A 27,957-nucleotide genomic window follows, 5' to 3' on the forward strand; every position below is an offset into this window, starting at 1 on the left:
AATAACAAATCACTGTTTTAAGCCACAAATATTGAGGTGATTTAAATACACTAATAAACAATTAAAACGGGAACAAAAAAAGAACCTAAAAACAGGTTCAGGTTTTTAAAAGCAGCACCATTGGGCTCAGCAGGCACAAAGAAGCATAAAGAAGACCTGAAAAGCCTTCGGTTTCTAGCACGCACATTAGGAGGTTCACAACCACATACTCTGGGAAGATCTGATGCCTCTGGTCTCCAGGGACACCTGTACTCACATGCACAGATTCCACACACTCACCCATACATACACACACATAATTAAAAACAGTAATAAATATACACCATTTTAAAAAATCACCTCTAACTCCAATTACCTGCCTGAGGCAAAACAAACACAAAAATAATCTCTGTAGTGTTTAAGAAACGTCAGTTTTAAAATAAATAAACAAGAATGATATTGTGCTTACAAGCATATAAGGACAAGAAGAAAATCAGACAACTGAAAGAGACCTAAGGGAGACTCAGCTATGGATATTATCAGGCACAGATTATAAAATAACTGTGACTAATATTTCAAGGAATTAAATATAAAATTACAGAATCCATAAAAAATTTAAGTGAAATTTAAGAACATATATATTGCATGCCTTTAAACCCAGTACTTGGGAGGCAGAGGCAGGAGGATCTCTGTGAGCTCAAGGCCAGTCTGGTCTAAATAGCAAGTTCAAGGATATCCAGGACTACATAGAGAGACCCCGTCTCAACAAACAAACGGAAAGAGGATTTATATATTCAGTAATTAAATTAAGAACACAGTGGACAGTTTCACAGAAAAGACACCGCTGAAGAAAATCTGTGAATTAGAACAGAAAATCAAAGAAAGTATCTAGACTGAGGCAGGGAGTGACAGAGAGACAGTAATGAAGGATAGAAGGTGTATGTAACTGAAGTCTCGTGAGGAAGGGATGGGGATGGACAGCGGGGGGAGGGGGAGGAATCCGGGGGAAGGATGGAGGGAGGAGAAGGGGGAGAATTAAATAGAAATATGTGAAGAAATAATATCCAGTCATACGCAATGGCACACTTCAATGCTAACACTCAGGATACCGAGGCTGCAGGTTCACAAGTTTGAGGTTATCCTGGGCTATACGCACGAGACTGTCTTAATACAATAACGAAGAACAGCAATTTCCTGAGACTTCAAGCCACATAGTCAGAAACTCTACAGACCTCACTGAAGACAGACATAAAGAGAAGCATATTTAGATACATCAAAGGGAAAGTCCCAGAGAGAATGGGCGTAAGGACCAGCTAGAGCTCTTGGTGCAGAGCGCTTGCTCCGAAGGTTCAAGGCCCTGGCTCTCAGCACTGGGACGATGGCACAGGAACAAAATTAAGAGTTGTGTAATAGGTGAGAGAACAAAACTCAGCTCAGCTCCTTGTCTTAAAGCGGCCACCCTAGGTCCATCTTCCTAAGCAGCAGCATCTGTGTTTTCGGGGTACACGTTTTATATTCTGTCAGAATGAAACCTCCAGTTCATACAGCCTCCTGGGACCTAGTGTCTGTGTACTTTGGTAGCTTCCTCTCTCCTTCTCTTGCTTCCAGAACTCCATAGCTCCCTGGTTTTCAGTGCCTGTCTTGCTTTCCTCTCATGCGCCTCAGGACACTTGCACACGCTGTTTCTGTCGCCTGGGACTTTCTCCTCACGCCCATTCTTGGTTTGCCTGCTTCCTTTCATACTTTAGTTAAGATGTCATTTCCTTTCGAGACGCCCAGGCCTTCGAAATTTCTCTCTGGAGGGTGAGAAATCTGCTCTTACGGTGGAGAGTAAGAAATTCTGCCAAAGTATCTATCATGGCTTATTTATGACCATCTCCCTTTAGAGGCAATAAGTTCAAAAGGCCAGGAGCTGTGTGTTCGCTCACGCATGTCTGAGTCCAGACGGTAAAAACGACTGTTAGAGCCCTTCATATCCTTAAGATACTCCATCATACCTTATTTCTAGTCGTAGGTACCTTTTCTCTTTAGGTTTCTGAAGAAGATATGTGTAAAACAGGTGTAATGTTTTTGTTGTTGTTGCTTTGTTTTATGAGACAGGGTTTTTCTGTATAATAGCCCTGGTTGTCCTGAAACTCTATTTGTAGACCAGGCTGATCTCGAACTCACAGAGATCTGCCTGCCTCTGCTTCCCAAATGCTGGGCTTAAAGACTTAAACCACCATGCCCAGCTATAATTAAATTTCTTTAAAGTTTTTTTTTTTTCTGGGCTTTCTGCAATTAAAATAAAAACGTAAATGAAAACATGAATAAGACACATGTATACTTCCCCAATTTAACAAGATACTTTCCTTTGGGACTAGGTGTCCTGAAGCTCAGAATGGCTTTCAGACTTACTGGGCAGCTGAAGATGACCTTGAATCTCCTATCTCAGCCTTCATGGTGGGGTCACAGAGGTGAGCCACCACACCCAGCTTACTCAACAAGACTTACTTTTAAAAAGAATGCAAAAAATCCTGGCGGTGCAGTTGCATCTTCAAACAATTCTGGCTTTTCGGTCACTCCCGGATCTATTTTTTTTTTTTTTTGGGGGGGGGGGGGACGGGGGAGGGTAGGCTTTCGTGGCTCCTTTCCAGTTCTCATCACAGACTGTTTTTCTGTTTCCTTTTCTGCTTCCTCCTCTAGCTAACGAAGCCCAGCTTCCTCTGTCATGCTCTGTGAGCCTGCCACTGCCGATGAGAGTCGTTTCATGTGCCATCTGAATGGGCTGGCTCTGTCTCACTACCTCTTCGGTTCTATCTCCAATCTTAGTAGGAAGCAATTTTTTGTTGTTGTTGTGGCTAACTCATTTAGTAATTTAGCTGTTGACTTAACTCTGCAGACCCGGGGTAAAATGGAATGCTTTCATTTCGTTTTCCATCATTAAATGGTCTGTTCCCCTGTGGTAGCACCAGCACCAGCAGTGCCTGTCTTGGTAAACGGTTCACTAGGTCTTGCTATGTCGTTCCAGCTATTCTGAACTGGAGGTCCCTCTGGCTTAGCTTCTAGAGTGCTGGGATTACAGGTGTCCTGACCTATAGTGTTGGTGTGTGACAGGCTGCTTACCTCAAGTTAGACTACTTTGGTCTTTATCTATTATATGCACTTAACACTTCACTGACACCCCAGAACTTAAATAAAAACCTAAATGATGTCTATTTTGTTACCAAAGCATGACCTACTTAGCCTTTAGTAAGAACAATAGAAACCACACACACACACACACACACACACACACACACACACACACACACACACGATAAATTCACCCTGTAAATTGTTTATAAACTGTCAAGTCACCGGGCAAGAAGCCACCAGGATCTAAGGGGAAAGATGCTCGCAGAGAATGCAGAGAAAGTCCTGCATGCTGTCAATAATTTCAGATTTAGGGTGTGTGAAGGCCTGACTGTTGAGCCATCAGAAATGTCTTAACGGTGTGAGAAAGAAAGGTTGGTGGATCTGGGGTTCAAGAATAAAGCAGGACGAAGACCACAGGAGACGAACTAATAAGCAAGTATGCGAGAAGGAAAAGGAACCAGGATCTTGGAAGAGAACACTGATAAAAGGGCAAAGGCCATGGGAATGCCAATGCCGAGGTGAAAATAGGAGGCAAGGAGCTAGACAAAAGCTGGAACAGAAACAGAGGTGAGCCCCAAAGACAGACGGACATCTGAGCCAAAGATTTTAGTAGAAACATGGCTGGTAATCAGAATCAGGATGGGAGTAGACACCCAGAATGTTCCCAAGTATCTGTGTTGATAGGACGGAATACAGTTCGCATTTTCTGATGTTTTCATACAGAGCACTAGGATTTCTATATCGGGTTGGGAGGCGGGGGATGCATTTTAGATTTTCCATGGATTTCGGCTGAAAAGTATTAGGTAAAGTTTATCACGTTTGGTGGGACAGGTGGTCAGTGTGGTTGGGAAGATTCAGTCAGGAGTGGGAGTTCAAGGTCTAGGGGTCTCCAGAGAAGGCTGGAGGGTCGAGGCCAAGGTGTGAGCGGACGCTGGTCGTGCGGATCCCGGCACCCGCGACCGCGGGCGGCAAAGAGGGGGCTTCGGCGGCGCGTGGGGTCACTTTCCTCGGGCCGCAGGTCACTTCAGGAGAACCGAGCAGGGTTCCGGAGGCGACGGGTGGAGTCGCCCGCGATGGGACACGAGTGGCGTCAGATCTCCAGGGCCCGATCGGCCGGGGGAACCTCAGGGCCGCCGCCAGCGAGCCGTTCCGCGCCCGCCCCTCCCGTCCCGGAGGGAACCTGTTGCCCGGGAAGGGGTGGGCGGGAGGCGCGGGCGGAGGACTCTCGTGCTCGCTCTGCGCGCCGCGGCCTCTCACCTCAGACACGCTCCGCGCACGCCCCTCCCTGGCTCTGGACTCGGAGAACCAGACAAATCCAACACTAGCGCCGCTCCCCGCAGCCCGAGCCCGGGGACGGCCGCCCGAGCGCCGCTCGTGCTGCTTCCGGGAGCGGAGGCGCGGCTCCGCCAAGAGGAGGAGCAGGCCAACATGGCGGCGCGCAGGGCTGGGCCGGCCGGCCGCGCCTGAGCGCCCCACCACCCCAGCTCGGCTCGCGGCGCCCACGCGCGCACCTAACCCTGGCCCGGCGGCCGCGGAGCGCGCGGCGCAGGAGCGCAGGGGCCCTCCCGGGGACCCGGCCGGCGCCGAGGCAGCGCGGCACCGCCCGCCAGGCCGGGGAGCCGCAGCTTCGCTGCACGCCGGCCGGCGCGGCTCCGAGGCCCGAGCCATGGAATCGGAGGAAGAGCAGCACATGACCACGCTGCTGTGCATGGGCTTCTCGGACCCGGCCACCATCCGCAAGGCCCTGCGCCTGGCCAAGAACGACATCAACGAGGCCGTGGCGCTGCTCACCAACGAGCGGCCGGGCCTCGACTACGGCGGCTACGAGCCCATGGATAGCGGCGGCCCCAGTCCGGGGCCCGGCGGCGGCCCACGGGGCGACGGCGGCGGGGACGGCAGCGGGCCTTCCCGCGGCGGGAGCACGGGAGGTGGTGGCGGCTTCGACCCCCCGCCCGCCTACCACGAGGTAGTGGACGCGGAGGTGAGTGGGGTTGTCCTGACCTCGCGGGAGAGGCCGCCGCGCTGGAGTCCGGTGGACCGGGGACCGTAGCCTGCCCGGCTCGCAGCGGGACTCTTGGGCGGGGGCTGTAATGAAACTCGGGACACAGAGATAATAGAAAACCAGCTCTGGTCAGAGATCGGGGTCACTAGACTGGGGTCACATGGGGAGAAGGGGCCTTGGGGGAGGAATATTCCCGCATGGAGTTAGGGATACAGTTCTGGGCTCTGGAGGGGTCCCATAGGCTACCTGCTGAGTCTATGCAGTGGGCAGGAATCCCTGGAAGGATGGGGAGGAGGGTCCACATTTCCAAATTCGCGTGGCCTGGGAAATGGGAAGGACATGAATATCAGGTGTCAAAACTGAAGTCCCAGTGCACCAGAGTGTTTGCGACACTAGATTTCAGTGAAGGATTGGGATAGGTACCAGTTGAGAGCCAGAAATAGTGCTTGCTATAGGCCTACCAGAGCAGAGGCCTTTGCCGGGTCACACAAGAGGGACTAGTGGGGTTAGGAGTAGGGTTTAGGTTTTTAAGCCAACCATTAGAAAGAGGACAGGGTCTGAAACGAGGAAGGGCCTAGGCACGCACGACCAGGAATGGTAGGAATGAATACAAGGTAGAGGAGCAGGTTTGGCAGTTTTAATGTCTGGATTGGAAGGATGGGCTTGGCTAAGGTCAGGTACTAGGACAAGTAGTGGAATAGGACTGATAAAGGATAACTGAGGAGCCTGAGCAGAAGTAGGAGCAAAGGAAGGACCAGACAGCGACGAGATAAAGAATGGGGGGTCGAAGCTGGGACATGGCCTGGATAAGGGCAGTATGGTCACTGAAGAGGGGAAATTAGACTGAGGAAAGGGGGTGTAGCCTTAGAGAGGTTAACATGGAGGCGGGGGCATAGACTAGAGAGGAGAAATACATGGGACTGGAGTCCAGAGAAGGAAGTCTAGTGCGTTCGCTCAGATACCTCAGATCTTAAGTAGTGAAACTGTGCCTTTTAGTGTTTGGTTCACACTGAGCAAAGAGCATGGGAGAGGCTGACAAGCTTGCCAAAACAAGAATCACCCAGAAGCCATAGTGCTTAGCATTAATTTGTAGGAAATGGCAGCTCGTGGCAGAAATTTTTGTGCTTTCCTTCGGATAGTGTATTTTAGGGTCCAAGGTAGCAGCTTGGCTTAGTCTGGTTACAGAGCAGCAGATCTCAAATTAGTAAGTAGGCTTGTGTTCTTAGAGAAATTCATTTGGGTAATTTCTAAGCTGAGACACCTGATTTTTTTTCTGTGTGTGTTTGCAGCAGTTTCTCAGTCTGGTGTTTTTGCCTGCTTGCTCCAGCCGGAAGTCCCCTGATAACAGTAGCTCAGCTGTGCCCTTCCTTGGTCGGGAAAGTAAAGGCTGTAATTTCTCCTTTGGGGAATTTTAAAATTCTATGTGTAATTGACTATTTTGTTTGTTTGAGTTTTTCTGAGACAGGGTTTGTCTGTGTGGTTCTGACTGTCCTGAAAGACCAGGCTGGCCTTGAACTCAGGTTTTCCAGCTTCTGCCTCCCAAGTGCTGGGGTTAAAGGCCTGTGCCACCACCACCTGGTCTTAAAGTGATGATTCTTAAGTGTGACATTTTAAGACACCAGCCCCCCTCCCCCCCCATATCCAGTCTTGGTCTATTTAGAAATCAAGAAAACTGTCACTTCTTTCGAACATGTTTATACATGTCTACAGAGCTCAGCATGTTTTCAGTATGTGAGAGATTTTGTTTTCTGTTTCTGCTTTTAATCTCCTATGACTAAAAAACAAAGTAAGTTAAAATACTTGTGGCACCTTAACATTAACTTACGTTCCATACCTTGAAGTTGGAGCACTCTGGAGTAGCTTCTTTGAGTTGAACATCAGACCGAGAGTGTGTGCTTTCAAGAAAATCCTTGGAATCTTATCTTTTAAGGCTTGGGGCTATGGGAGGCTGTACTCTTACCTAATAGAGTTGAAGAGGGCTGATTAGGGCTGCCTTTGCTGTATGCTGGCTGAGCATAGGCCACCTTCTGATACCACACCAGGAGTGTGATAACAATATTATCGCAGTTTTAAAAATCATCGTGTATGGTACCCTTGAAACTGGGGCTTCTGAAAGGGATGCGGTGGGGCTGTGGGTTAGCAATTGTACATTTTACTAATCCTCAGTGAAATAGTTACTACACCACCATTTTAGGTATGCAGTTAGTAGCAGAACCTACATCCCAATCCAGGTCTCTGGCATCAGAAGCCAGGGTGCCTTTACTTGTGTCCATGGGATGGTTTTCCGATTGAATTCCTTTGGTCCAGTGTAGATGGCAAGGGAAAGGAGAGCATTTGGAAAGAGGTGAATGGGGGGGGTACCCGTTGAGTCCAGGGTTGTGAGTGCTGTATCAATCAAGGCTGCATTAGTGGGTAGAATGATTGCACAATCTTTTTTTTTTTAAGCACAGACTTTAGAAATTAATACCTAGTTGAGTATTTATACTACATCGCTTTATAGATGTAGCCTTTCAGGTCTCAAAGGGAAGTTGTCTCTGCAGAGGCAGCTAGTAGAACTAGATGCTTCCCTTTCATAGGAAAAAGAAACCGTGCAGTAAGGAGTCCAAGGGAAGCAACTAGAGTGAACACAGTGGTGATTGCCCGCTATGTCTGATTTCCCTATTTCTAAAAGCAGACTATTGTATCTTAACATACATGTGTGTCTGCTTTCTGCATAAGGATATCCTATTTTCAGGGTCCTTTAGACATTTTTTTTTTTTTTTTTTTTGAGATAAATTAGTTTTTGAAGCAGGGGATACAGCTTAGTGATAAAATATGTTTAGTGTACTTGGAACCTTGGGTTCTGTCCTTAGCACATGGATAAAAAATTGTGGCAGAAAAATGATAGAAATGGTTCTATTTGTATATATGTGTTTTGAGACAGCAGTGGTTCTGTCAGTCATAAACATTTCATGCCTTCCCTGTCCCCTGGCAGGGGGTAGAGTGGCCAACAGAACAGCTTGCATTCTGATCATCTTACGTTTAGGCTCTTGTTTTATATGAAGTGACTTACCAAGGTCATGTAGCTAGAATCAGTTTGGTGATTTGGGGCCCTTTTGTAATTAGAACTTGCATTAAACATTAAACAACTTGAAAAGTAAAAGTTGCTTTTCAGTAAGTGCAAGGGGTTGCTTTTAGATAGCCCATAAAACACACAGACTATAAAAAACCCTTGGTAGTGGTCTTCAGTTAAGTGAAGGTATTGCCTTGCAAAGGAGGCTGTTTTGTTCGTGCTAGTGTTGTTGGATGTGGGGGTAGAAGTGGTTCTTGGTCTTTGGGTCTGGAAGGGACTCTGAAGAATCCTTTTGGTTTTGATTTTGAATGAATGGCATTATTCCAGAAGGAATCCATGGCACATAGGTAGTCTGTTCTATTATTAAAGAGTGTGATATCTCACAACTGCTCTAAATAACTTCTCACCAGCTTTAAAATCCCCACTTCGGGAAGCATTTACTGTGGCCAAAGTAAACCCAGTGCCCCTTTGGCCACTGCTGACAGCCGTTCCACAGTTCTGTTCTCCACAGAGCTCTGGAGTTGGCCCTTGTAGTCTTGCCCAGGGAGTCAGGTATCCTTGGCAGCTTAGAAATAGACCTTTCCCATTTTAATTTTGTCTTTAGTGAATACTAAAAGGTTTTGAAAGGAGTTTTACATTGACTAGAGAATTAACTTTTCTTAGCTGCCTAGTTTTATTCATTAATACTCTGAAATAATCATTTCATATGCTAATCAGACAAGTAATTGTCAATTTTATGTTTTGCTTTTATTGAGTGTGACATTCCTTGGAAGTATTATGTCAGAAGTATTTGCAAGAATTCCTTGCTTTGTTTGGTTTTGTTTTCTGGTTAAGTTGGTCCTCTCATATAGAACATGTAAAACAGAAGTTAATGTCACATTGACAGGTAGTTCTTCTAATTTGTCCCATTTCTTTCCCTGCCCCAGCTGTACATGAGGCTTATATTAAAATCAATTTTTTTTCCTAAAATATAAGTCTTACTATGTTTTAGTATCAATATCAAATGATATACATTTTAGTTAACAGTGATTTGGATATGTGATCTGTAGTTTGCCTTACTATGTGATTTGATACATTTTAAAAAATCATGTAAAAGTTTGAGGAAACAAAAATCCGCAGATCAGTTGAAAGTAGATGAAAGAGAAATTAAGAGTCTGAAAGATGAGTCAGGATAGCCTGGTTTTTGAAGAAAACATTTCTCTGTGATCATTATGGAGTTCCTTGGGGAATTGTTGAGTGAGTGCATGGAAGGGCTGGATTCTCACTTTTTGTTTACACTCTTATTTTCTTTCAAGATTATTTTCAATTATTTGTTTATTTAGAGGTGTGTGTGTGTCTGTCTGTGCCTGTGTATTTGTGTTTGAAATTGTTTTACTTTGTAGAGATAGTCTCTGGATTCTGCTGGTGAACTGAGTACCTCTGGCTGACTGTCCCATGAGCCTCTGGGACATTCGCCTGTCTCTGCCTTCCATCCTGCTGTAGGAATTCAGAGATCACAAAAATTACACTACCATATCCAGCTTTAAAATTTTTTATTTTTTACTTCGTGTATAAATTGCACATGAAAAAATGTTTGTTTGGCTGTATATATAGACATGGCATGTGTACGTGGTGCCCACAGAGGCCAAAAAAAGGCACCACATCCCTTGGAGTTGGAGTTACAGATGATTGTGAACCCCCATGTGGAAACCAAATCTGGGTCCTGTACAAGAGCAACAAATGCTTTTCACTGCTGACCCAACACCCAGCTTTTTATGTGAGTTCTGGCAATTGAACCTAGTTTGTGAGGCTTCTATCTGGTTTTTACCTGCTGAGCTGGCTTGCTGGCCCTCCCAGTGCTGGAATTAAAGGCCTATATCACCAGGCCTTGCAAGGTTTCAACTTTTTTTTTTAATTGGATAGTCTCTGTATTTACATTTTAGATGTTATCCACTTCCCCCAATCCCATCTTCCTCTTTCCCTCCCTCTCCTCCCCCTCCCATTGCTTCCATGAAGGTGCTCCCTCTCCTAACCACCCTCTCCCACCTCAGCACATTGGCATTCCTCTACACTGGAAAACAGCCTTTGAGCCTTCAATGGACTAAAGGCCTCTCCTCCCATTGATGCCAGAAAATGCTATCCTCTGCTGCATATGCAACTGGAGCCATGGGCCTCTCTGTGAAGTCCCTGGGAACTGTGGTGGGTTTGATTGGTTTCAACTTTTATTAGGAAAATATATCAGTGTACTTATACACTTTTAGGGTTGCTTCTCAAATTGTGTGTGTGTGTGTGTGTGTGTGTGTGTGTGTGTGTGTATACACAAAAGTTTAGGAGACTGCAAAGGCTAGGTGTATTAGATTCTGTGAAGGCAGTTACAGTTTCTCTGTAAGAGCAGTGCATGCTTTTAACTGCCAAACTTCCCTTTTAGCACTGAAAAATTTTCAGTTTTAATAGTGTCAAAAAAAAAGTTTAATAGAATCTTTCAAAGCCAGAGATAAGTTTTCTAGGAAAATTTTCATATTTGGGAGACCAAAGAAATTTACTGCACTAAAGTACATAGATTTACTCATTTGTGTTTAGACTTTATTGTTTCATTTATTTGTTTTTTGATTAGAATACGAGGAGACATTTTCTCAGAGACACCATTATACTTTGTGCTTACTTGCTCCCTCACTGCCCTCCCCAGCCCTCCTCTGTCCTTCTTGCTGTACCTCACCCCTGCTGCTCATAGAAACATTTCCCCTTTCACTTTAGTGGTGGTATTTGTATGAATGGCTTTTTGGTTTTGACTTTTGAGACAGGGTTTTCTGTAGCTTAGGCTGGCCTCCACCCTCTGTGCAGTCTCCTCTTCTGGAGTGCTGAGAGGACAGGCAAAGCTACCATCTAGCTTATCCCACCCTGCCTTCATGACAGGTGTTCCATTGCCTCCGCTTGTTCCTGTTCCCGAATTTCAGCATAGTTTTCTCGTGAGGTGGTTTGCTCTAAGAAGAAGGTACCTGGGACTGTGGTAAGAAGTGTCTGTAGTCCCTTAGTTACAGAAGAAAGGAAACCTTAAAAGCAGGCTAGTTTCCGTAGGGTGATTTGAAACACCTTTGTGTGCATCATAACCTTAAGAGAAGGTATGCATTTATAATGATGTCACAAGCCAAAGGGCATTTCAGTGTGCTTTGAGATTAGAAATGTGCAATATATTTTAACAGTTTTGGGTTGTGGGCCTGGAGAGATGGCTCAGCACTCATGTTCATTTAAAAACAGCTGTGCTTAACTCTACTTCCAGGGGATCTAACACCTTCTTCCTGTCTCTGGTCACCAGGGATGCATGTGGTTTAAACACAATCATGCAGTCAAAACACATATTTGCATAAAATAAAAATAAATCTTAAAAAAGTTTAGAGCATTGAACAAATAAGCTTCAGACATCTAGAGAATTCAGATAAGACAGTCCAGTCTGAGTAAACTGCAAATAGTCAACCAAGAAAATTGTTCGTTTTTAGGACTGTTTTGTGCCTTTTTGAGAGCATTGGTTTCATTTTAAAGCTTGTATTTCTCATTCTCATTGTTTGCATAGGAACTTTTATTGCTGAGCATTGCCACAGTTTTCAGTCACATCTGTTTCATACAAGTTTTTTGCATACATTTTTTTTTTTTTTTTTGTTAAGCTCACATTGGTAGTGGCTGATATTGTTTATAATGTCTGTGGTGAATTTTTATCAAAATATATGACCATTTTCATGTTCATAATTTTGTCTAACAGTGAGAAACTTTGTTCCCACCATTGATGGTTTATGATTTTCTCTCTTCCTCTGTGTGAAAGGAAATTTTCTTGTTTTTAGAGATTCCTTGAATCTAATTTATGGATTATAAAGCTATACTCTTGTTTTTATTGTTCTAGTGTAGTACAGCCAATTTAGACTTATTCCCAACTAGCTTACAAAGATGAGACCTGACTATGGTAATTTTATTTGACTTTGACAATTACTGGGGGTAATCTACTCTTGTAATTGCTGGCCTAGCTACCTCCACAGTGATGTATACTCCAGATACGTGCTGTTTCTCCTGACCACGTACGTGCTCATGGTCTCTTTCCCCTCATTTTGGGGATCATGTCCTACCCCCCACCCTTCTCCTGGTCTCCCCTCACTTCTCTCTCTTCTCTACCTCCAACCAGGTAACTCAAAACCCACCTACCTCTAATTTCTCCAGTAATTCAGTCAGCTGTAGTCAATTTTATTTAACTAATAGCTTCAAATCAAGCAACAAGGTTTTCACAACAAAACCTACAGAATTTAGCATTACATTACATAGGAACAGACCAAATTTCAACAATTAAATCAAAATTTCAGTTAGATAATTGTTTAGAAATGAAGGTACTTTAGCCCTGATAGGAAGATTTGAGGACCATTTTCCTGAGGCTGAGTCTCAGACTTGACTGTCCTCTTGCAAATAAGTAGATCTTAGTTACCTACCATCTTCTTCCCACTTGGAAGGGAAGCTCAGTTGTCCTGTTGAAGTTTGCTGTCCCATACTATTAACCCATTTTGTGACCTTCAGTTGACTTTACTTGGCATGCTTTCACATGAGTTTATATCAGAAATATTTTTGAAATAATAAAATTCAACATGACAGTTATAATCTTTATCAGTAGGTCTTCAAAATGACTTTAGAAACTAAATCAAGATTATTGGCCAGACATTTCACGGCAGCCACTTTGCGGAGTCTGTGACCTGTGCTGTCAGACCCCCAACTTACTGAGAGAAAGAATGCCTTTTTCCTTCATGCTTTTCAGTGCATCTTGTCAGTTTCAGCTGGAAATTGAATTGCACTTTAAGATTTACACTTGGGAATGAACAGCAAGGCATTTAGAAACAATTTAAAGTAAGTTTTGCTATCTCAGAAATAGGAAAGTATTCCAGCTACAAAAGGTAAGGCCCTGTTGGTTGTCTCAGTCATTGTAGCCCCTCCCTCTCCTTTCTGTTGACTCCTGCTGTCAGGGTTGGAGGGATGGCTTAGCGGTTCAGTGCTCTTCTGCTCAAGCTGGAAGACTAGAGTTTGGATGCCAGCACCCATAACTCAAGGCTCCCAACACTGGAACTCCAGCTACGAGAGAGAGCCAGTGCCGCCGGGCCTGTGCTGTTTAAGTGCATGCTCCTTTCCCTCTCTGCTCTGGTTCCCATTCCTGCCTCTTCTCTGCATGTTTCTCTGAGATTCTGTGTGTGGCACTAGAAGGATCTTTCTACTAGTCAAGCTTCAATCATAACCTTGGTCAGAAGGATCTATAGACCCTTATCTCCTCTGGGTAAAATCTAGTCTTTTATTCCAGGGTTTTCCTGTTACTTGATTTTTCTCTCTTACCTTCCTATTCCTTTGTAGGTTTCTCCCATCTGCCTTCCCACTACATGCTTCCCTTTTCTGGCTAACACTGATTCATTCTTCAAGGTTAGCTCTGGACCATATTTTATGAAGTGCACAAATTTTTACACTGCTCCATTCTCCCACTACATAGTGTGCAAGCACTAAGTACTGTTGATGATGAAGTTTTAGTGCAAAAGGTGTTTCTATATGTGTGTTTTATCTGCAGTGCCCCTGGCTGATGTTTGGTTGGATAGGGAAATAAGTTAGTGGACGGACAGAAATTAAAGGTCCAAAGGTACTTTAATATTAAATCAGGGATTTGGGAGACTGTTTTCTGTTCTGGGTTCTTTGCTTGCTTTCTTGCTTGTTTGCTATGTTGCTGGATGTCTTAGGATTTCCATTGCTGTGAAGAGACACTATGATCATGGCAATCTTAGAAAACAGAACATTTAATTAGTACTGACTTACAGTTTCAGAGGTTTAGTCCATTATCATCATGGTGGGAACATTGTAGAGTATAGGCAGACTTGGTGCTGGAGAAGCCAAGAGTTCTATATCTTGATTCATAGGTAGCAGAAGGAGACTGTGTGTCACACTCAGCACAGCTTGAACATCGGAGATCTCAAAGCCCACCTCCATAGTGACATACTTCCTCCAACAAGGACACACCCATTCCAACAAGTCCATATCTACTAATAGTGCCACTCTCTATGGGACAAGCATTGAAACACATGAGTCCATGGGGGCCATATTTATTCAAACCACTACACTGTGCTACATGATAAGACTCAAAAAATGAGAAAACTTGTCTACATCACCATTTCCCCAACTATATATTAATTATGGTGTGTGTGTGTGTGTGTGTGTGTGTGTGTGTGTGTGTGTGTGTTAGGTTGTCTACTTCGCCATTTCCCCAACTATATATTAAGTTGCACATATATTATGATGTGCGTGTGTGTGTGTGTGTGTGTGTGTGTGTGTGTGTGTGTGTATGTATGTGTGTGTGTGTTAGGTTGTCTACTTCGCCCTTTCCCCAGCTATATATTAACCATGTTACTATGGTCAAGACCCCAAGAACTTTAATAGGTAAATCATCCGTGGAGCTTTGCTGGCTCTCCTCTTCCCTTCTTTATCTCAGACACTTGTATCACTGTCAACATGGAATTAATATTTCACAGAACAGAGTCTAGAATTTCCTCAAGGGTTTTATTTATAAAGAGCATGAGCCTTTTTCAACAGGAGGAACACTATTGCTTCTGTCACATGATTGGTTGTCATGTAACTTTTATTGAACAAAATAATTACTAAAAACATTGGCAATCAGAAGTCTTTCCTAGCTCACTCATGTATGACTGGAGAAGCTGAAGCTCAGTGAAGGGAAATGACTGGGCCAATGTCCCTAGGAAGGAAAGGGTAGAACCGGGCCTCAGGCCTGTTGCATTTATTACTATAACCTCCAACTCCACCATGCATCAGGGAATCAAATGAAAACTCTGATGCTGCAGGGGCTTTAGAGGCAAGAAGATATATATATATATATCTTCATATATGAATATATGTATATACACACACATATATATATATACACACACACACCATACATACTTAGATGCAAACACATACACATACATACATAGATGCAAACAAACACATACATGAAATGTCCTTGAAAAGGCAGATATTTCCAGGAATGGTGGTACACACCTTTAATCCCAGCACTTGGGAGGTAGAAGCAGGACAATCTCTATTGAGTTCCAAGCTAACCTGATCTAGAGAGTTCCAGGATAATTAAGGCTACATAGAGATATGATCAGTAGACAGCAGATGGAGACTCTGTATGTGTTTCACACTGGATATAGCTTGCACATTTAAGACTTAAAACTTGCCTCTACAATGACACACTTTCTTTAACAAGACCACACCTTAATAAGACCACACCTCCTAATATGGCCAAGCATTCAAACACATGAGTCTTTGAGGGCTATTCCTATTCAACCCACCATATTGGGCAGGTTCGTTTATCTTTCTGCATCTTAGTTCTCCCCAAAGAATGAAGAGATGGCTCAGTCAGTAAGTTTGTGCCATGTGTGGTGGTTTGAGTAAGAAATGTCCCTATAGTCATATCCATATGAATACTTGATCTCTATTTGTGACACTGATTGTAGATGTTTAGAAGGTATAGCCAGGCTAGAGGAATTTGTGTTACTACTTCTGTGGGTAGGCTTTGAGTGTAAAAAACTCCAACTACTTCCAATTTGCTGCCCTTGTATCTTAGTTAGGGTTTCCATCTCTGCAAAGAGGCACCACGACCAAGCCAACTCTTGTAAAAGGGCATCATTTAATTGGGGATGGCTTATAGTTTCAGAGGTTCAGTCCATTATTATCAAGATGTGAAACATGGCAGCATCTAGGCAGGTATGTTACTGGAGGAGCTGAGAGTTCTATATCTTGTTCCAAATGCAACCAGGAGAAGACTGGTATCCTCAGGCAGCTAGGAGGAAGCCTCTTTCCACACTGGGTGCAGCTTAAGCAGAGGACCTCAAAGGCCACCCACACACTGACATATTTCCTCCAACGCTATACCTATTCCAACAAGGACACACCTAATAGTGTCACTCTCTATGGGCCAAACATTCAAACACATGAGTCTATGGGAGCCATTCCTATTCAAATCAACACATCATGCTTTGAGCTTAAGGTAAAAATGTGAACTTTCAGCATCCTGCTCCAGCCACCATTCCTGCTGCCTGCTGCCATGTCTCCATGCCACACAGACTTTACCTCTGGAACAGTGAGCCCAAATAAACTCTTCTGTAAGTTGTCTTGGTCATCGTGTTTTTATCAAGAATAACTAATGCACATGAAATCATGAAGACCTAAGCTTTCATTCCTAGAACCCACATGACTTAGTTTGGGTTTCTGATGCTGTTTTGAAACATCACAACCAAAAGCAACTTGGGGAGGAAAAGGTTTATTTTACTCACAGTTCCATATAATGTTCATAATTGTCAAAAGCAGTGAGGGCAGGAACTCAAGCAGGACAGGAACCTGAAGGTAGGCCATGGAGGGATACTGCTTTCTGGCTTGCTCCCCATGACTTTTTTTTTTTTTAAAGAACTCAGGACTACCAGCCCAGGGGTGCCACCACCCACATCATTGCTAATTTTAAAAAATGCTTTATAGCCAGGTCTTATGGAGGTATTTTCTCAATTGAGGTTTTCTCCTTTCAGATAATTCTAGCTTGTTTCAAGTTTACATTAGATTAGCAACTCATCACATAAAGTCAGTATTGAAAGCAGAAACAGGCAGATCCCTGACGCTCAACGGCTGGCTAGTGTAGCTGAGTAGGTGAGCTGCACATTTAGTGAGAGACTCTGTATCATAAGATATTATGGACGGTAGAAAGTGACTGAGAAAGACACCGATGCCAACCTCTCCCAAACACACATGCATGCAACTTGGACAATTTATGGCTTTTTTTTTTTTTCTCACCTTCTCTTTTTCTCCCCACTCCCTTTGGAGAAAGGGTCTCATGTAGCCTCAGGTTCTCAGGCAGGCCTCACACTTGCTGTGTAACTCAGGCTAGCCTTGAATTCTTGATGCTTCTGCTTTTACCTCCCAAGTGCTGAGATTATAGGTGTGTACCACCATGCCGTTTAAATTTCTTTCATTTATTGATCTATGTGAGAAGTTAGAAACTGTAGAACCGTCGTGCTTATTTGTTGTCTTAAGGTTTTATTGTGTGAGGAGATGCCATGACCAAGGCAACTCTTGTGAAGGAAAACATTTAACTGGGGCTGGTTTATAGTTTCAGAGGTTTCGTTCATTATCATGTCTGGAAGCATGGCAGCTTATAGGCAAACATGGTGGTAGAAGAGCCAAGAATTCTAAATCTTAATACCTAGGCAGCAGGAGACTGTCACACTGGCTCATAGCTTGAGTATGTAGGACCTTAAAGCCCACCTTGACAGTGACACACTTCCCCTAAGAAGGCCACACCGACTTCAACAAGGCCATATCTCCTAATACCATCCCTCTGGGAAAGCATTTAAATACATGAGTCTTTGGGGGCCATACCTACTCAAACTACCGCACATATAAATATATATGCAATATTTAAAATAAGCTAATGCTAAAATATTTATATGCTGTTATTTTTGGATAATGAGGCTGATATTTTTAATTAAAATTTTCTTTGATGAGCTTCTAATGACCTATAGGTTTTATTAAATCTAAATAAACATTAAAATACAGACAAGTAAACTTTACTGTCTTTCCATTAAAATGAAAGTAGTTAAAAAGTCTAAAGCACTTAACACTTCTTAAGCAGACTCTAAAATTGCTCAAATGACTTCTGAGGAAAATTAAGTATAAAAAGGTTTTCTTGGTTTTTATCTAACATACTTTGATATATCTATCATATATCATCTAAGTGATACACACACACACACACACACACACACACACACACACACACACACACACATCAAAGATGTATTTGGTTGGCTTTCGCAGATAGTATAGTCTATGTAGTCTGGCAGTGGCTGTCTCACACTGGAGCGACTGAGAGGCGTAATGCTAGAACAGACTCAGTCTCAATCTGGCACTGAAGGCTGGTGGAGTCCTGGAGTGCTATTGGTCTTCAGTTTGTTTTGGAAGCCCCAGGAAGCTGGCTCTGTTACCAGGAAGGAGTGCCGACAGACTAACAAGGAGTGAAAACAAGCATCACAAAGCTCTTGTCTCTGCTGCCATGTTTCAGGGAGGTCATAACACCTCACAGGCAGGCCAAGAAGCTTACCTTTTGGTTGATTATAGATCTAGTCAAGTTAACAGTAAAAATTAGCTGTCACAGGAACTATTTTACCAAATATTTGTGTTTCCAGTGTTTGCTTTCTTGTTATTCCTAACCATAAGAAAACTGATTCCACAGGATTTATCCATATCAAGCCTGAGCATGAGCAGCACTTATAGTTTGTCTTTCTGCTCTGCTCACCCTCCTGCGCTTGCCTACTCGGGTCCCTCCCCAGCATCTCGGCATTTTGTTCTCCTAGTTATTGCTGTGTGTTCTGATTGATCTCTGTCTTATCTACCTGCCAGCTTTTGAAACGACTGTGACCGTATTCTGAGACAGCCATATTCAGAGGTTTGCTTTAAGGTAAAGGATAGATTACAGAGGAACGCAGTAGACACTGATAGCACAGGTAGTGGCCTAGCAGTGTTAGAATTAAGTCATTGGTAGGGTCTGCCTGCAGTTTTTAGGATTCTAATCACCTGATTCTTTTGGTCCTTTACATACAGTGACTGTATATTTAAAAGAACAGACAGCTGTTTCTGTTATTTTTATTAAATAGAAAGAGTTCTCTGAATAAAAATCATAGGTGTCTATTAAATAGTGGTTTTGATCACATCTGATTGATAAATGACATGTACTATATTGAAATATCAGAACAGCAGAATAGTTAATACCAGCTTTGCTAAAACTAGCCATTCAGATTGGCCAGAAGTTACTGTGTATGCTATACACCGAGATAGGTATTGGGATGCAGAAATTAGATATAGTCCCCTTTTAGTACTATGTATTGGGATGCAGAAATTACATATAGTACTTTTGTCATTGCTATGATGGAGACCCAACAAAGGCAGTTTAAAAGGAAGAATTTATTTTGTCTCAGGGTTGGAGAGGGCATAGTCTGTCATGTAAGGAAGGCAATGGCATCGGGGATGAGGTGGGAGGCCACACTTTTTATCTGATCAGGAAGCAGAGAAAAGGACGGAGTTGCTTTTCTACTGTTTTTGTTTTCATCTACAGACCCCAGCCAGGGGTGCTGTTGCCCACATCCCACCAGGTTCTCCTTTTAGTTCGTTCTCCAGCATCACAGCATAGAGCTGTGCTTCCCTGTACCCTAGACATTTCTTAATCCAGTTAAGGTGATCATAGAATTAACACTACACTTCTTTATTACAGCTTTGAGCCTGGTCAATTTTTTATGTTCAAAGTATAATAAGTTATATTTTATTTTTAACAGCTGGAGACTTTAAAACTATGAGTTAAATATGAAGAAATATAGATTGATCAAAAGAATTTGGGTAGTGCCTTAGAATTTTTTGTGATATAATTTATCTGCAGTGGTATCCATTGCCAGGAATCAATTTTTTAAGGGAAATTCTTTATTGCCATGTACAGAATTTTTATTTACTTATTTGTTGAATGTTTAATATTCATGGGTTGGTATTTTTTCCAACTACTGTCATAAAAGAATAATGCCATTTATTTTTCCTAAAAGCATAAAAAAATAAAGCAGTTTATTTTTTACATAGACAGGGTTTACTATGTAGCCCTGACTGATCTGGAACGTACTGTGTAGACCATGCTGATCTTGAACTCAGAGATCTATCTGTCTGTCTCCCAGAGTGCATGACCCATTGTCTGTTTGGTTTTTGTTGATGTTGTTGCTTTTGTTTCTGTTTTTCTTAAAGATGGGTTCTCATATTGTGGCTATCCACCTACCTACCTTCCCAAGTGCTGGATTAGAAGTGTAAGCCACCACATCTGGATAGGAACCAATGTTTGATCTCAAAAATCCTTGATAATACAAAAAAGTCATTTAGAGCTGGATAGATATTGGGAATGTTTGGGAGACTTGCTGGAGAGGCATAGCAGCAACCCTGTGGATGAAAGCCTTTGCAGAGGCTGCTTCAAGTTGGCTCTGGCTAATTATTCCTATTTTGATTTTTGTGGTATGCTTTATGTTGAAATGCTAACCAAAAATACTTTGACAATGTTATTTTCATGTTGTGTGATTTACTTCTCTCAGTTCATGCCTCATTTTGAAATGTTCTGGTGAATTATTGTAGCAACAGATCATTGATGCTTCAGTCTTAACACACACAAACAAATGTTTGTTTTTGACAGAATGTTATGTATTTGGTGAATAGCTAGCACTCAGTTCCTATTGCAGTGGTGCAGGCCAAATCTAACCCTTTGTGCCATGGAAACAGTAGTTTACAATATGTGTGCAGAGAGGCCCACAAGCGTCAGCAGTGGATGACAAGCAAGTCCTATTTGCTTTTCATCACTCTGGGCTTTATTTGGTTAACATCTAGAACAGGTCTATAGTAAAGGAATTCTAAGCATTCACTAAGGGTCAAAGGTCAGACATGATGCAACATTACTTCTCATTTACCCAATGCACAGTGATTATAATCTGGATCAAAGTATCAAAGCTACATAACAAAATATTCCTTACAAAACAGAAAACTTCACAGAGCTGTTTCCTGGCACTCCTTCCCTTATGCCAGCAAATAAAGTTTTGTGTTAAAACTTTAGGGATTAAAGTAGAAGATTTGTCTCAGGGCTGGAAGGGACCATATAGATCTTGGTGTGTCAAATCTTATCACTTAGAGGACAGTAACTTTTGTCTCATTATCAAAATCAAGAGAAAAAAATCTTCCTCTTACCTCCTTGGATGGATATTGTTTACTTTTTTAAATGTCTTTTTTATTTTATCTTTTTTAAGGCCAGCCCTCTCATTGTGATTCAGGCTGGCCTCAAGTGTATAATAATCTTCCTGCCTCAGCCTCCCAAGCACTGGCATTAAAGCCTGCATCATCAGACTCAACTTTGGCCTTCAGTTTGCGGCAATCCTCCTGCCTTAGCCTCTTGAGCGTTAGAGCCAACTGCATAGCCATGTATTTCTTTGTAAAATGAGGAAGTATTTAACTGTAGGTCATCTTAAATATACCCTTCCTCACAAAGTTTCTGTGTCTCCTGCTCTTTTAAACTATTTTTGTGTTGTCTATATACCAAACATAGAGCATATCAAAAATACTATCTGTGAGATTGTATATGTTTGTAAATTTGAAATTAAGCGTTTTGAAAGATTACTTGGGACAGTATTATCATGTTTAAAACATTTGACCTAGATTCTGTCTGTTAATAACTGAAAAAATAAAACGGCAAATTAGCGAAATCTTGGCTGTTACTTTAAAAAGTCAGCTTTAAAGCATGATGTGCTGCATTGTGATTCCTTGTCTGCAAAAGGCTTTTCTCCTAACTACTCTCCCTTGCCGCCTTCTATTGCATTGCCTTCTCTTAATTCATTGATTGACCTTAGGAGTTAATCCATGACATTGCTAGTGTTGTCAGTTTGACCCTGCACTTGTCTGTTCTCTATAAAGTAGACTTAACAGCCTTGTGGTTGGCCAAGCCCTCTAAGACCTCTAAGACATACCCAGTATGTTGTTAATTACTTTATTAATAGCTGTCAGTAAGGCTTCATCAAGTATAACCTTCCATTACACAGTGTAGCCTCTTATTCCTTCCCTCTGCCTCTGCTAGAAGTCCCTTCTTGAATTTGAACCGAAACTTTTACATATTGTGATTTTTCTCACTGTACTGATGTTATCTTTCACTCATGCTGAACTGGGAGTGCTTTGAGGACTGGGCCAGCCTGCTGTGCACAGTATTGAGGCTCTGAGTTAAGTGAGAGGGTCTGCTCCGGACTCCGGTGTTTGGATTTGTTGCATCACTATTTTGAAATCTGTTCCATTCATGTCCTAAAGTTACCCATCTGTCTTTCTGTTTGTCTGTCTGTTTTTGGAGACCAGGTCTAGCTGTGTAGTTCTTTCTGTCCTAGAACTCTCTATGTAGACCAAGCTGGTTGACTAAAACTTTAAACCATTGCTAAAAGTCATATAAATTTTGGGAGTCTTTGAGCAGATTCCTGTCAGGGTGTTTTCTTTTCATTACAGTTTGTGGGAACGAATTTTTTGAACTCTTGCCAGTGTTTTAATAATGAACCAGTTTTGGACTTAACACATTAAACTTGATCTTAGGTATTTTGTACTACTTCCTTTACTTTGTTTTTCTTTAGCTCATAGAACAGCATTGTACATAGGAAAGAACACACACAGTAAATGCTTTAAAAACAATCTTCAATTTTAGGAGTTAGGACTTCCGTAAAGAGATTATTTGCAGAGATTATCCCTTTTAGTGAAGAAAGAGAAAACATTTTACCATACGATTAAGCCAGGAGGGCTGAGGATGTGTTTGGTTGGTAGAGTGCTTACCTAGTCTGAATGGAGCTCTGGGTTAGCTCAGGACCACCTAAACTCAGCACAGTGGTGTGTGCCAGTATTTGTAGCACTTGGCTTTGGCAATCTCTGAGAGTCTCCTTAACTCTCAGAGCTCACAGTTTTAATCACCCTTCGTATACAGGACAATTTTCCCAACAAATAAATATCCAGCCTAAATTTGAGCCAGGAAAGCTCCACAACTAATGGTGAGACTTCACCCTTTGTTGATTTGTGTCTTTAATGTTTTTATTTTTTGTCAATTTCATACATGTCTTTGGGTCTTTTTCACACATCCCCATCTCCCTCTTACCTGTATTACTCCTGTGGAGCCTCTCCTTCCCAACAAGCCCCTTCTTATTTTCATGTCTTTTCTTTGTGTGATGGCTGCTTTTGATGTTTTTTGGTGACCTGCTGATAAATTAGGATTGCATGCAGCACAGGTGAGCATTTATTGGATCAAGGGCATCTTAACTGGCTATACCACTGGGATGGGTGTTGCCAGCAGCTCCTCTGAGAGAGGCAATCCTCATGAGCCCCTCCCCTGTCTGTGGTGGAATGTTGATGGACCCCCATCTTGGATGGGTTGTCAGTGGGTAACATGAGTGCAGCAGCAGTGCTGTGTCCACAAGACAGCCTTTTACAGTCTTTCCACCCACTCTTCCACAACTTTCTTCTCACCAGTAACCTTTTCTCAGTACTTGACCAGGTATGAGTGTGCAGTGGGTGTCCCCACTGTGAGGAGAATGAGTGTCCCCACTTCAAGGAGAAGGTCTTGGCTGAACAGCACTCACCTAGGCTGATACTAAGCTTCTGGACCTGCAATCCCCTGTTCTCTCCACACCAGGAACAGGAACACTGGGGCCTTGCTTTCTCCCTTTTGTGTTTTACTCACCTTTGTCCTCAGGTCTCATTTTTGGATCATTTTCTTACAAATGAATTATCTGACAGCTGTAAACATTAAGGCAAATTAGAATGCATTGCTTGAGTGAACATTGAGTCTCTTCTAAAAGGAGTAATATAAAAGAATGGAGTTATATTTGTGTAGATAAATTCTTAAGGTATATTACTTTACTCTTGTGCATTTGGAATTTGGGTTTTCAGGGCATATGCTCTCTCTCTCACTCTCTCTCTCTCTCACACACACACACACACACACTCACACACACACACACACACACACACACACACACAGAGAGAGAGAGAGAGAGAGAGAGAGAGAGAGAGAGAGAGAGAGAGAGCACGCGCGCTGGAGAATTCTCTTTCATACTGGAAAATGTGGAAAGTGATCTTATTTACTCATTGCCCACAAAACCTTTTGGAGTTAGAAGCAAAGCAACAAATGACATGTTTCTCTCACAAGTTAGTAAGTGAAGCTTGAAGGAACTTTTTGTTGTGTTCAGGTAGGTATTAGAATTATTTTGTGGGAGATTTTAATTAAAATTTCATCTATAAAGAGGGATCAGGCAGTGCCAGAGTGACCTAAGCACTTGGCTGCTAGACCTGTTCTGGGCGGATGTTCTGGGGTATGTCTGGAGAGGCTCTGTAAGGATCTGGGTATCAGAGTGTAGACACTGGAAACTGAGTGGACAAGACATGGCTCCTTCTGTTACGTAACATCGCCTGAGTGCAGGCACCAAATACCCTCATACATGGCTTAAAACAGCTCATAACTTGGTACTAGGAAGATAGGAAATGTGATTTCAGTATGTCACTCCGAATTGCCTGAGTACACAGCGTTCTCTGTCAGGATCCCTTCCCCTTCTCTTCATTTTTACAAGTATTTATCAGGTGTCTAGCCATCCCTGATTCATTCATCAAATATTTATGGAACATCTTCCTTTCTGTGACTAGCTTAGATAATGCAACAAAAAGACATTCTTCCCGGTGAAAACTTTATATTGCATGTAGTCCAGGGAAGGTGGATAAATAAGTAGAGTGAAATATGTATCAAACAAATCACCAGGATAAATAAGTAAAATGTAGAATGTTGCATGGTTTTAAGTACTGTGGGAGAAAGTGGGAGAACTAACTAGACTGAGTATGTAAGCATGACAGGGCAGAATGCTTTTAAAATAGATCGTTCAGGGCAGGCTTTATGGAGGTCATGTCTGAACTAAGACCGGAAGAGGGTGAAGGCACTGCCTCTTACTAGGAGAATTGTGCTCTTTAGAACCTCATAGTAAACACTTAAAGCTAGTGAGCCATGACGTCTCTCTGTCTCTCCTCAGCCCACTGTTGTCATATGAAAGTAACCAGATGAATGAGTAGGTTTGTGCTCCAGGATAACTTTATCTAAAAAGTAGTGGTTGTGCCGTTTGATTTTCGCTTTCAGTGGAAGGAACACTTAGTGCAGAGAGTTCAGGTAAGAACAGGGCTGGAGTGTTTGCAGCACAGCAGAGAAGCAAATATTGTTGGGGTTTAATGTGGGGGTCTGGCTCCTCAGCTTTGGGAAGAAAAATGAAGGAGTTGAAGATTTTAAACCAGGAAACATGATTAGGTGGGAAGGATCGGGAGTTGGGGGATTAAGGGATATTCAAGTGAAGTCAGAAAGGGGATTAGATAGGAGTGGAGTCCAGAGAAGGGCTATAAGTAGCCAAAGTGGAAGCCTTCTGCTCAGAAGTGGGACTTAGAGCTGCTGGCACGTGCATTCTCAACAGGGCAGCGTTACTCCACGGGGAGGACAGGGTGTAAACAGTAATTCAGAACAAAACACCATGATTTCTCAGACATTCCAAAGCTCAGCACTGCCTGACCTTGTCTTACTCTTCCGTGTGCAGGTTCCTGGGGAGTTGGGTAATTCAACTTGTAAAAAGGTGTTTAGAGAGGCAAGGGGTGCAAACAGGATTCCACCTGAGCATGAGGTTTCTAAGGCTGCAGTGAAACAATGTGACCAAAAAGCAAGTTGGGGAGGAAAGGGTTTATTTGGCTTATACTTCCAGATCATAGCCAACCATTGGAGGAAGTCGGGATAGGAATCCAAACAGGGCAGGAACCTGGAGGCAGGAGCTGATGCAGAGGCCATGGAGGCTTACTGGTTTGCTCAGCTTATTTTCTTACAGAACCCGGACCACCAGCCCTGGGATGGCACTACCCACAATGGGCAGGACTCTCTCCCATTGATTACTAATTAAGAAAGTGCCTTAAACCTGGATCTCATGGAGGCATTTTCTCAACTGATGCTCCTTTCTCTGTGATGCTCTGGCTTGTATCAAGATGACACACAAAACCAGTCAGAGAAGTGGCCTGAAAACTGGATTCCAAGGTGCAGAGTCTAGACACTGGATGATGAGGAACTAGGCAAGGGCTTTTCTAGAACCCAGTAATAGAGGGCTTTCAAGGAATAGCCAGGGAGCAGCAGAATTAAATATGCTGGTGGGTTAGGCCTGAGAAGGACTGGTATCATGAAGTAGTTGTGTACTGGGATTTGGCTTATGTATAATTTCATGTAATAGGCTGCCTTCAACTGTGATTGTGGGGAATTTCTTTTCTAAAGTGTGTATTTCAGTAGTGCTAAGTATGTTCATAAGGTTGTGAAACAGATCTCTAGAAATTCATTGTGTTACAGAAATCTTAAGCTCCATACCCGTTCAGATACTTTGTCACTAGCCTGTGGCAAACACCACTCTGCTCTGTTTCTATGTCTGACTACTTTAGTACTGCTCACAAGGAGTCATACACTACTAGCCTTCTGTGACGGGCTTATTTCATTTAGCCTCAAGGTTTGCTCATGTGCATGCTTTTTTTTTGGGGGGGGGGGTGCAAATTTTCTTTTTAAAACCTGAATGGTTCCCTCGTGTTTTTACATAGCACTCTGGAGTAACATGTTCCTTACAAGAAATTAGAATCTCGTATCTAATTGTTTTCTCTAGGCTTCAACATCAGAACCTGTTGTGTGTTAATCACAGCTTTCAGAAAGGGCAGAATGCTAATGCTGTGTTAAAATAGAAGACAGAGGACATTCCTTTGTTTGGAAGTATATTGGAAATTCGGAAGAGGTGATACTTGAAGTGACTTTGTAGGAGTAGAAATCTCAGTCTGAGAAGGACATTCTAATTGAGATAGACATTTTGGGGAGAGAGAAGATCATCTCTGGTGTGCATGGTTTCATGACAGGACCTTGTGCTATAGGGGCTGGAACAGAGAGAGATGGAGGAAGGGAGGAAGGAGAGGGAGGGGGTTGTTAGCATGGGGGAGAGCATATACCCAGTACAGGAAGTAAATTTTTCTTCTTAGGTACCTGTCAGCAACACAGCAACAGGGGTAAGAAATGGAAGAGAGAATGGTGGGCTGTTTTCTTTTTATGTGTGTTTTGTCTGTTTGTCACAAAGCCAGACATATCTGGGAAGAGGGCATCTCAACTTGAGGAATTATGTCCACCAGACTGCTCTCTAGGCAAGTCTGTGGGGCATTTTATTGATTTATGATTGGTGTAGGGGAAATCACCTACTATGGGAGGTACCACCCCTGGGCAGGTGGTCCAGGACTGTTTAAAAAGCTGGCTGAGCAAACCACAGGGATAAGACTGTGTACAGTTCTCCTTCATGGCCTCTGCTTCAGCTCTTGCTTCCAGCTTCCTGCCTTGGCTTCTGTCAATGGACTGTGTAAGCAAAATAATTACTCTTTCCTCCCTAAGCTGCTTTGTTTATGGTTTTATCACAGTACTAGAAACCCTGAGTAAGACAGGTAGCAGTTTGTGTAGGGAGAGGGGCACAGGTCCAAGGCATGACACTTACATGAACCTTGTATCAGTCTAAGCAACATATGAAGGTCCTCAGCTAAAGCTATGTTGAGGACTGTTCAGGGAATTTCTGAGGTCTTATGCTGATCAGTTGATTGCAAGAATTTTACAAAGCTTTCAGAGATTAGGAAGTGTTTTGTTATGCTCTAGTAGCTGTGAAGACACTCCATAACCAAGGCATCATGTAAAAGCATTAGGAAGTTTTAGAGGGTTAGTTCATGACAGTCATGGTGGGAAGCATGGTGGAAGGCAGGCAAGTGTGGCTGTGGAGCAGTAGCCTGAGACCTTGCAGCAGATCTGCAAGATGGAGGTAGAAAGAGAGCAATACTCAGCCTGGCCTGGTCCCTTGAAACCTCTGTCCTCTGTTGACATGCCTCCTCCAACAAGGCCACACCTCCTGATCCTTTCTAAATAATCTACCACCTGGGAACCAAACATTCAAATATATGAGCCTATAGGGGCTGTCCTTTCTCAGACTACCACCTTAGGAGGGAAGGAGGAGGAAGAAAACAGATTCCAGCAGAACTATTAGTTCATAGGATATGGGACATTTATATATACCATATTCATATACATATGCATACACATACATATATCTATGTGCCTTTAATAATGTATGTGCCATATATATATATGTATATGTATATATATGCCTTTAATATA

The 27,957-nt window shown here is 42.8% G+C and overlaps 1 protein-coding gene across 2 annotated transcripts in view; it reads left to right on the forward strand.

Moving 5' to 3' along the window:
* Window positions 1-4,310: 4,310 nt before the first annotated feature.
* USP24 (ubiquitin specific peptidase 24) overlaps window positions 4,311-27,957 on the forward strand; it is a 125,560-nt gene continuing 101,913 nt past the window's right edge. For both annotated transcript variants that reach the window (XM_080922047.1, XM_080922048.1), the window contains exon 1: window positions 4,311-5,077. In XM_080922047.1, the coding sequence (XP_080778173.1) occupies window positions 4,763-5,077 (315 nt within the window). In that variant the 5' untranslated portion in view covers window positions 4,311-4,762. The remainder of the gene's footprint in view (window positions 5,078-27,957) is intronic.

This window comes from Micromys minutus (assembly GCF_963924665.1).
Source record: "Micromys minutus genome assembly, chromosome: 9".
In the NCBI taxonomy this organism is placed as follows: domain Eukaryota; kingdom Metazoa; phylum Chordata; class Mammalia; order Rodentia; family Muridae; genus Micromys; species Micromys minutus.